The sequence below is a fragment of the Ceratosolen solmsi genome, unplaced genomic scaffold (genome assembly GCF_000503995.2).
Source record: "Ceratosolen solmsi marchali unplaced genomic scaffold, CerSol_1.0 scaffold16, whole genome shotgun sequence".
Classification (NCBI taxonomy): domain Eukaryota; kingdom Metazoa; phylum Arthropoda; class Insecta; order Hymenoptera; family Agaonidae; genus Ceratosolen; species Ceratosolen solmsi.
The window spans coordinates 272,743-284,400 of NW_011948451.1; the positions used below are offsets into that span (position 1 = coordinate 272,743).

The window sequence follows — 11,658 nt, forward strand, 5'->3', positions numbered from 1 at the left end:
TCTCTCTCTCTCTCTCTCTCTTTCCCTCTAGCTACCAATGTGTCGCGCGCCGCCGCCGCCGCCACCGCCGCCGTCAAGTACTCATTTCAATTAGAGTCGAATGAATATATCGCAAGTCTATTGTCGGCTGTGATTTCTCGGTAATTGGCGTTGCGGTGAGTGGACTTTTAATTTATGAAGTAGAAAATGAAAGCGAATAGGCCGTTTATAGTGACATTAAAGTCGCTAAACATTACCCTGGACGCATTCCACTTGGGACAAAATACGTGGCAGTGGCAGCGGCGGAAGGGAGGAGGAGGATCGAGTGAGTGATCGGGACCGACATCATTCGCCGATAGAGCGAAATTTTTTTAACGCCACCCGGTAATCGCGAAAGCGATAAAAGAAGACGCAAACGCAAACAACGCCTCGACGAACAATGACCCTGGCCTTAAAGAATACATTGTGTTACACAATTCCATCTTGATATCCATCTTTAGAGGCGCGTGTGCACGCGCGTGTATATTGGAAAGGAAATCCGTGTTTACAAGCGAGGGAAATTCCGCGTGAAGTTGTGGGAAAATCTTTTCCATTTGGGTACGTGTTGGAGGCGCTGAAAAATGGGGAAACATCGAGCACGCGGGACTCGATAACTTAGTGCTTCAATTGCACCTTGGGGGACGCTATTTTTTCTCCTATTATAATGCGCAGCGGACAATGACTCGCCGCTCTTGTTCAGCATTATTGTTTGTTTTCGATTTTTATGGGCTGCAGTTAGTTGCAGTCCACTGGGACTTATTTGCGGATTAGCCGAGCGGGGCATTATTTTAGCGCGCCGCATCTGATATTTTCATTATCCTTAAAGTTAATGGGCTGTTGGCTTCTGTCTGTAAACGCAGAAACGAGTCAATTCAAGACCTTATTCCTCATTGAAGACGATTCACTTAAAAAATATACTTTGTTTCCCATAAGCCATTGGAATATTAATTAGAAACGAGCAGGACTTTCCAGGAAGGCCGTCGTCGTTACTTTCCTTTACTGCATGTCCCGAACGCTGGAACGACTTTTACGGACATTATCGAATGGCACGTCGTTGGAGGGGTGTGGTGGTGGTGGTGGTGGTGGTGGTGGTGGTGGTGGTGGTGGTGGTATAGACGGTGAAGGAAATCAGGATCAGAAAAGGGTTAAGAATATCCTCGCTCGTACTTTATTTCGTTTTGGTGTTCGTTTGTTTGTTCGTCCCCTCCTCCCCGACCTCTCTCATTCATTTGGTTTCCTGTTTTCGTTCGTGCGATTCATTGACGATGACGAGAGCGTGAGACACGATCGAACGTGGCACGCCAATCATCCATACGAGTGTCCATACGATAAATAATCGTGATAAGTAACGGTTGTAAGGGCGTCCCAAAATCCTTATTCCCCACGCTCGTCTTAATCGTCGTCTCGGCGCGTACGGCTTTTAACAGCCCTGATAAATAAATTTATAATCAGTCTGGCATTTAACGCAGCCATTAAAGCTCGTTACATATAATCATTAGGCGATAAAATTGGAAATGAAGGGGGCCGCGGGGCCAAGTCGCTCTCGTAAAATGGGACTCCTGCGTCGGTTCGAGCGCGAGAGGCGCATAAAACATTGCTGACCGGCGACTCGTAGGGCAAATAAAGGTGCCCCGTCTGTAAGGGCAGTGCGGAGTAAGAGGAGGTGGAGGAGGATGTAAAGGAGGAGGTGGAGGAGGATGTAAAGGAGGAGGTGGAGGAGGATGTAAAGTAAAGGAGGAGGTGGAGGAGGTGGAGGAGGATGTAAAGGAGGAGGTAGAGGAGGAGAACGCGGTTCCTCCCCTCGTGAAAATGATTTAAAATTACGGGTGCAGTGGCGTGGGCGCAGCACGCGAGGCCCTTTATCCTCGTTTGCCTTTGGATTTATGTAAGCGGGGGCCTTGAGAACGCGGCCCCGACTCGCGAGATTTTCATAAATACCTAACGGGCGGCAAGGATGGCCCGCGGGCCCCAACCGCCCGAGAAACCAATTAAAGCCGTCCCGCCGACAAAAGTCCCACGCGCGCGCGGCGGGGGCGGCGGCGGCGGGGGCACGGCGATATGATCGATACGGGGCCTCGTCCTTGGGCCCTGCCATCAGCTGCGGCAGCCTCTCGAGGAGAGCGACTCGCGCATCCCGGGTCCACCCACTCCTCCTCGCTTTTTCCGAGCGCACGTACGCGCCTATCCGACGTCGAGGGCAATCCTCAAGGTGACCGGCCGCGACTCCTTCCTACTCTCTTACTCTCGTTCCCTTCCTCGGCTCGTTGGCGCGCGGCTCGTTCTGCTCTCGGACCGGTTCGACGCGCGAATTCAAAGCCGGACCCCCGAGGTTTCGGTGACAGCCCGAGAGCCGGATATTCCTCCTTCTAGGCTCGCTCTTCGGACTCGTCCGCACGGAATTCGCGGCGGCCTGGGGCTGCCCCTCGACCCCCGTTGTCCGAGGCGTCGGCTCGCGCGAGTTTCGCTCACCTATTGTAAACGATACACTTGGCCGTGCTACGCTTTGTTCGGTTATCTCTTTTCACCGAGCTTTCCTTAACCTCGAGGAATTTTTATGCGCGGCTTTCGTCCGGGGTAATTGGAATCCCACGTGTTTCCCTGCGTTTATGCACATCCGCGGTATCCAATGGCCATCTCCTCGCACCACTATGAGAAAACTTATTGCAACGGTTCTTTCACTCGTAGATTTAAGATACAGTTACTACGTGCCATTATTATAAATCAATGGGACGTTTGTAATTTTAATCCAACGACAACGTCACTTACCTCCCCGGCTAATTCATTATAAAACTCTTTTGATTGCGATTTTGAGATGCGCAGACTTGAGAGGATACCTATTGTAAATCATCGATTCGTCGTCATTGGACGGTTTTGCTTTCGGCCTATCCTCGCCTTATCCTCGCCTTATGGCTGAGAATTTTACCTTACCTTACCCACTTCTTCCCATCTACCTTTATCCGCGAGAAACACAACGGGTATAACTGTCATCGGCTCGGTAAATGATCAAACATCAAACAAAAACAAAAAAAAAACAAAAAAAAAAAACAAAAAAAAACAAAAACAACAACAAAACCACAAACAATGCAATTATTCGATAGCCCTATTAAAAACGTACTCTTATGCTCTTCTCTATGGTCGATACTTAGAACTTAATTAGCACTTCGTAATAGCAGGTCGTGCATTACGAATTTTGCATGCCAGTTAATAGTTATAAGAATTTTGTTCTATACTGCAGTTTTAGAATGTTTTATTCATTTGTTAATTAATGGCCATATATTTTTCGTTATGATTAGAATTTTTGTTTTGTTTTGTTTTGTTTTGTTTTCTTATATATATGTGTGTGCGTGTGCGTTTGCGTGTGCGTGTGTGTACTTAAATTTATTAATAACTCGAATTATCAATTCAGCCAATGCCGACAAATATATTGTTAAAATAATTAGCTGTTTGTTGAGATCGCATTGCGTTAATATTGACCAAGCCATTGAAATTTATGATTATTGTTTTTGTACGTTAGTCGAGGTATCTGTTATTTTAATCATTAGTAAGTAATGAGAGTGAAGCTGAAACAAAATTCAACCCCTTTCTTGTTGTTTTCTGTTTTTAGAAACACCATAAATCTCATTTATGTTGAGTATTATTTTTAATAAAGTAAAGTCACACAGGCTCTGGAAAAATTAAGCGACTCGCAAGAATAATCGGATGAAAGCTTAATAAAAAAAAAATATAATAATAATAATAATAATAATAATAATAATAAAAGAGAGAGAGAGAGAGAGGGAGAGCGGGAGAAAATTATAAACCTGTGTCTCTCGGATAATGTTCTTATTATTATAAAATAATCCTTCGAACGTGAGTTTCTCAATTTATTATAAAATCTTCTTTTTTTCCAATATGTTTTTTGTGTTATTACAAAATTATGCTTTGAATATAATTTTCTTATTAATTTTAATTTTAATATTTTATGTATTCGCTTACACATTTATTTATTTATTTTTTTATTATTATTATTATTATTATTATTATTATTATATTTTTTTTTTATTAAGCTTTCATCCGGAATAAGGCCATACAGTAAGACCGTAATAATTTCTGGAATTTTCTTCACATAACGTTTCTTTGAATGTTTCTGTTAAATATCTTTATCAGCATATATGCACATTTAGTTATAAGAAAATAATCGTGTACTGCCTTTTATTTATTTATATCGTAAAATAATTTCCGTAGTAAAACAAATATTTTTAAAATACTTGAGTTTCATGCATTGAGTTCATGTAAAATTGCTCGTATCTAATGCTCGTACTTTTCATTTATATCTTTTCCTTTTTTTTTTCTTTTTTCTTTCTTTTTTCTTTTATAATTTTGCGTTCTTCTTTTTCTAGTCATTGCGCTGACCATATTAATAACTCATATCGTGGCTATTTCATATTATTTTATTTATTAGAGTAGTGTTCAACTCATTAAAGACAAGTTCTTCTTATAAAGCCTCTCGCCACGAATAATTATTATAATTGATTGTGTGTAATTATAATAATAAATTGATTTTATTATTGCATCCTTGAAAAATAATAATTTTTTTTATTTCTAACAATATCTAGAAATAACACATCGATTTCGGTGTCATCGGTAATTGTACATTTCCATCCTATCAACGATAAATATTTATAACTCGTAATTTCAATTTTCTATACCATAATAGTACAAGCAATTATGAGCAATTCGAGTAAATTATGCAATTTCCGTGTAATGGGCATAATACCTCCCATTCAATGTGTAATCGAGCAAAGCTGTGAGGAAAAAATGCGGTAATAGTAGAACTTCCATGACAAATGTTACGTCAAAATTATGTAAATGAACGATTTTTTTCCATGAACGAGTGTCGCGTAAGAAAATCATAGTATAAATTATAAGGATAATCTGGATAAAAGGTGTATACCTTTAGATGTATCTTTGTTAAACCAAACATAAACAAAAAACAAAAACAAACAAACAAACAAACGAACGAACGAACGAACGAATGTCAGGTTATAAAAATAAAAAATAACGTTTCGCGAACATTAATCAAGTAGTTAAATAAAAAAAATTAATATAATTATATTTTCAAGAATATTCAATTTAATTAAATCCTTCAAGACTTTCTGTTTAAGAATGTGTATCATTATAATTATGAATTGTAATTATGAATATATTGCAATACGATTTTAATTAATTATTCAATTAAATGAAATAATATCGTCAGTTGATAAAGGGACATGAGGATAAAAAAATATCAACAACAGCAACATATTTAATTTATTTACTTTTTAAAATTATTTTTCAAATGTAATATGATTTAATATTTGTCTTTAAATGGACATTATTCGTTATTTATACAAAAAATCAAACTTACGAATAAACGTCCATTTCAAACTTTTGTCTATTAATATTTTAAATATTCAGTTTTACCGATAAATTACTCATCAATATTATTTTGATTTTCTCTAGGCAAAATTAGAATAAATAGCGATTTTTAGAGTGAAAGTTGGACAAAGTTTATTCGTAATATCTTTATCATCAATGATGATAATGTTTATCTTTAAGCAATTCGATCGCTCAAATCGACGCGCTAATCTTGAAAACTAGAAAAAACTCTGGCTCATTCTAAGCACAGAAAATGAAAAGAGAAGGATAGGCGCGACTCGACTAGGGACTTCAACGAGAGAATTACTCGAAGCGAATTTTAATCGATCTCTTACCTGTCTCCTTATTTCCATAAGGAATAAATTTAATGTACTACCACATCAAGTATTATATCGTAAATCATTTATATATATATATATATATATATATATATATATATATATATATATATCCTTAACTGCTACGTTTACACGACTTATCGTATTTAGAATAGTCGAAGAAAACGGAAAGTATTTGAGTTAATGCGCATTAAAAGTAACGAGGGATTTAATAAAATCGAGAGTTTGTCTCTCTCTCTTTTTTTTATTTCTTTTTTTTCTATTTTAATATATATATATATATATATATATATATATTGTAACGCGTACTTGGTAGCGATTTTATGGATTTAAAAAGAGTATGAAATAAATCTTTCGCGTAGCTTATGCGAGAAATTTGAATTAGAAAGTTACCTCAAGGCAACGTAAATAAACAAATCCTATTACGCACACAGACGGGCACTCACACGGACACCAAACCGAGCTCGGGCGCACGCACACCAAATGAGTAAGCAGAGTTTTTGCGTGTTCGTACTTACAGTGCGTACCGCGCGAATGAGATTATTTTAAAAGGAAAGTTGCTGCGACACGCGAAGAGTATAAGGATCGGGACGAGTAGGAACAAGCGCGGTTGGCATTGTCCCGGGACGGTACAATGCGAGTAAGAAACATTGCAACTACGAGGGACGAGCGTAGGTGTAGCGTATGACTTAGCCTTGAAATAATCGAAAATGGCACGTGCAATTAATCGGGGAATTAGTACTGGCAATTATTATTATGGTTGCGCATCGTTCCCTCGCCAATAAACAATCGCGCGTAGATAACGAGTCTGAATTATCTTGCGCTACGACGACTTTCACTCGAGCGGCAGGAAAAAGTGTGCTTTTCCTTTTTCCTAGCCCGAGTACTGTGCGCGCAGACCGCCGAGCACACAATACCCAATGCGATCGGTAATACGGAATGCGCTTCCGCAGGCTTCCGAGCATCGAGGAAGCGGACGGACGGGGGATCGCGGGAGAAGCAGCAATTGACCAGAGGACGACGGCCGAGGACGATGGACGAGGACGGGAGCCAGGGTTGAGTACCGGCTATGAGCATGGAGCTTGTCCTGTCACCTGGTAATCTCGGAGGCGAGGGCGCCGAGGGCAGCCCCTTCCGCAACGAGGACGTGCGCGAGTGGTCCCGGGTGGATCGCGTCACGGGGATGCTGGAGCGTGCGCGAGTCGAGACCGACCGCTGGCGCGCCAACACCAATGACGCCATACACTCCTACGGGAAGGTACGTATGACGTGAGCCCGATGACCCTTCCCGGGGTGTCCTTCCGCGGCTTGCCTCGGAATCCCCGATACCGTCTCGCCTTGCTGTCGCCTCTTTCATCCTCCTCGTCTCCTCGTCTCCCCCTCGCCCGTCCTCCTACTCCCCACCCACTACCGCAGGCCCGAGACCCCAGACCCCAGGGCACTTCCAATTACTTATGTCGGACTAACCGTTTGGCATTAATGCGCTTCTTAGCCACTTTTGGTTGCGATAGCCACGGGGATTATGGTTGCGCCGATTGCGTTGAGCGCCGGCAATATTAAGATTTTAAATAATTCGACCGGCGATTTCAAACGCTTTAGCGCTGTATCGGCGGACCCGTAGTCATAAATTTTGCATTCTCCTTTACTTTCGCTCAAACGAGCCTGACAGCCAGTCGATGAAATTGTCATTAGGCCTCTTTCAATCTCAGGTCGATTGGGACGGTGGTGACGGTGGGATGGGGAGTGGGTGGGGTCGCGTCAGAGCGGGAGGAGAGTGGATCAGTCAGCGGTGGATAGAGCTTTTTAAAAATGGATATTTCGAAATGATACCGCGATAATAAAGGCGGATGCACTTTAAATCCTAAAATCACTTTAAACCCTATAAATCCTTTAAAATCATTTATAAATCTTTAAAGACATGTTATTTGTGGATTTGTTATTTGCTGAAATGTTCAAGCAACGTGCTATGAATTATTTATACCTTATCGTAGATTTTACATCGTTTTGATTAAAACGCTATTTATTTATTAAACGCTGCTTCGTCAATCGGCTTATTTATGTAAATTAATGCCGCGATGAAATAAAACGAAATTTTCTGCCCATTCGAGATAAAGAAGTATCGACATTCGAGACACATTATCGTCGAACAACTTGTCGCCGCTATTTCCTTTTATAAGAATAGTACGAGCGATTGCTAAATAATAATGTACAAAAGTTTCGCAACAAATTCATATTTAATACACACGCACACATATATAAGTACTCGGCGTCGTTAGTAACATGTAGGTCGCTATTAGTTATTCTCCATTTGACTCACGCACCGCGCGCTTATCTTGATCGACCCAATTTCCGTTCGCAGGCGCATCTAGATCGACTTTATAAAACCATCGTTACGCCGATGCCGTCACATTTGAAATGCTAATTTCGAAAATATTGTCAATCAATTACGTCGATGGTCTAGCGAGCGATCGCGTGAGATGTCGCGATGGGCGGCGATGGGCGGCGTTGGACGGCGGTGGATGACGGTGGCTGCGGGTGCCGGTAGAAGCACTCGGCTTCGAAGCAAACGGCAGCCGCGACTAGCCGAGATCGCGTCCGATTCCCGAAAAATCAGGGCCCGATCGTGCAAGAGACTCCTTGGACACCGAGCGGGCGCGCGTCCGCAAAATGTAAGGAACTCTCGCCACGTCGCTCGGGCCACTGGGAAAGCGTCGCGAGGGAGCGCCCCCGGACGCACTCCACACGCACTCAACCTTTCGCATTTTACGTTCGACGCCTCGGCGGTCGGCGGCTAGGATGCGCAGGTGTGCCGGGCCGGTAGCGACGGCACTGCGCTCGAGTCGTGGACACGACGGGGACCGATTTCGTTAGGAGCCGGGGGGAGCAGACGAGTGCAGCGGCGTGCGCTGGATTTTTTCCCGATCAGTGCAGCGCGCAATGCCGAAACGAGTGCGCGCGAGCGACTCGTTAGTACCGGGATCATTTCAAGCTCGAGTAATCGAGGGTTGTTCGTCGCATGGCCGACGGGCCAGATCGGCCCCCGGGACTCTCGCAGGCCCTTCTCATAGACCGAAAGTCGGCTTTCGGGTGGCTCGAGAACGCTCGGAGCTGAGATACGTGGCGAGTTGCTGCGCCTAGTCGACGGACTTTTTCTCCGTGCCCATGGCTTTTGGGCGGCGTCTCGTCTTTTTGCAATCTCCAACGTCCGCGCACTTTCACAACGCATCGACAGATTTTAGCGAGCCGAGGAACGAGGATGAGTAGATTGTGACTCGGAGCCGGGAAGGAAGTGTGTGACTTTGAGGTGCGCAACTCATTCGTAGGAGGAAGATTGGATTTGAATTTAAAGGCGAGGGAGACGTTGAAAATATGGATTTTCATAATACAAAGACAACTGTACGTAAGATTCTTATATCTACAGGATCTTATATGTACACAGAAACATATACATATATATATATATATATATATATATATATATATATATATATATATATATATATATATATATATATATATGTGTGCGTGCGTGTGCGTGTGCGTGTGTGTGTGTGTGTGAATAGAATAAATATAGATATAGAATAAAAGTTTATATAGACGTTTGAGATATTTATTGGGCGCGTAAGAGCTCGGGAGCTCGGTTAAAAATTTTAATTGTTTGTTGGTATAATTATAATGGAGAGCCAGAGAAACAGAATTTTACGTTATAAATGGAGCGTGTATTGTTTGCGCCAAAGAAGCTGTAATGCGACATTCCCCTAAATATTAGCAAATATAAATATTTATTTGCGAATGATGCGGCAGTGGTGGCAATAAATAATGGTAAAACGATAAAGTATCGAGGAGCTTGGAAATAACGAATTAATAATGTTGATTGTCGGTAAGAATAGTCGAGTACGGTCCGGCAATTAAAGCATTCTATTGCTTTCGAAAGCGAAGCGTATCTCATTATTGGCGTTGGGACTTTTTTCGCGCGGGACTCGTTCGCGTAACGCCGCGACGAAACGAAACGAGACGAGACGAGAGGAGACGAGACGAGACGAGACGAGACGAGACGAGACGAGACGTCGAAACGAGGCACCGAGTGACTTTTTGCCGTCGCGACGAGTATTCGCCCGGGAAAAGGGGCGAGGCTGGTGCTCGTCGCTATCGGAGGAAAAAAAACCCGAAGTGCAGAATAAGGAAAACGTGTGGCGGAGAAGCTGCGCCGCTTATGTCATTACGCATCGGCTTATGGCGCGAGAGAAAAATAAGCGGCGAGGTTCCGCGCGCGATTCCTTATCCGGAGAATGGCCGAGAGCGAGAGCAAGCGAGAGAAAGCAAAAGAGAGAGAGAGAGAGAGAGAGTGAGAGAGAGAGAGGGGGGGGGGATAGATAGAGAGAGAGTGTGAGAGAGAGAGAGAAAGAGATGGAGAGAGACAGAGAGAGAGAGAGAGAGAGAGAGCCAGATATAGAGTGCAAAGGTATTGCGCAACGCGTGCATTATTACGCGATCGCGGCTAATATACGGGGCGGTGAGCGGGGAAGAGAGACACTGACAGCTCACGCCTGCGTCACACGGGAAATTGCGTTGTTCCGCGAATTTTCCGCGATGAGTGTCGATCCTTTCCAGCTTCTCGACGATTATATCGACAAAGCGTTCCGTCGCTCCCGTACACCGATAGTCCATTTTAGTTTAACTTATGCGTCAATTAAGCGATCGTAAAATCGAGATCCGCCCCCGCCCGTCCGCTTGTTAAACAAATCAGGCAGGCCGGCTTGTAACGGGCGATAATGATATTCCGGCGTTCGAGTCAGTTTCTCTCGTTTCTTACGCAGCCATGCATTGTAAATCACTGGACGCAATGTTAATGCGCGAATTAATTATAATCCCGCGCGATTAAAGGAGATGCGCGGTCGGGTTGACTTAAAACGAGGCGCTATAAATCGCGTTGGAACGGTGCGCCTCGGACAAAAGAGTAAGCCGAGAGCGACTACTTACCGAGCCTGACATTATTTTGCGCATTATCACGCAGATGATCGACTCCAGGGAGCGGAATTCAGCGGACGGAAGTCTGGTGCAGAAAGCTCGGCGCCAGGTGGAGATATTTCAAAGCCAGGGGAACGGCGGACGATCCTTTCAAGTGGTCAGGGCATCGCAATGGTCCTCGTCACGGGCGACCGATTGCGTATTCAACGTCCCAATCACCAAACTGAGCGTCAGTAAATATAATACTTAGTATTTTCATGGTTGAGAGAGTGGCGAGAGTGGCGAGAGTGGCGAGAGTGGCGAGAGTGGCGAGAGTGGCGAGAGTGGCGGGAGTGCCAAGAGTGCCAAGAGTGCCGGTAGTGCCGGTAGTGTCGTGGCTTAAAACCAACGATCGCTTGGTTTATTTTATTAATATGTCTGCCGTGTAATTGCGCGACCGTAACGAGCTTAATTATGCCGCCCGCTTTATAAATCGTAAATTAAGCGGCCCCTTCGGCCTTTTTAAGGGCGAACGAGCATGGAATTTAGTTACACATTAGTTGGAAGTGCATGGAAACGCATCGCGATGGCAAATAAGCGACTATCCCTCAGTTTTTAGTTGGTCGCCGTTGGTAAGGAAAAGGATGCCTGAATACAGATAGAAAGGGAATTGGAATTGGAATGGGTCGCTGTCCGTGAGATTTTCAAAAGTCACGGCCCGACACTACTATAAATTGCGCCGGACGACTCGTCGTTAAACGAGCATAATAATTGTTTTGCCTATGAAATCGTCGTGATTATTGGCGGAAATCAACAATTTATTTGGTACTCGAACGCGCAGTTGTAGATCGTAGTCGTGGTGAGATGAGCTAACGTCATTGTCAATTTCTTTCTTTTATTACTATTATTATTATTATTTTTTTTCTTTCTTTTTTTTTTTTTTTTTTTTTTTTTTTTT

General features: G+C 43.3%; 1 protein-coding gene across 1 annotated transcript in view; it reads left to right on the forward strand.

Annotated features, from left to right (window-relative positions):
* Positions 1-6,791: 6,791 nt before the first annotated feature.
* LOC105366616 (uncharacterized) overlaps positions 6,792-11,658 on the forward strand; it is a 14,165-nt gene continuing 9,298 nt past the window's right edge. Inside the window, exons 1-2 of the mRNA XM_011505116.1 lie at positions 6,792-7,011; positions 10,768-10,950. Of these exons, the coding sequence (XP_011503418.1) occupies positions 6,823-7,011; positions 10,768-10,950 (372 nt within the window). The 5' untranslated portion in view covers positions 6,792-6,822. The remainder of the gene's footprint in view (positions 7,012-10,767; positions 10,951-11,658) is intronic.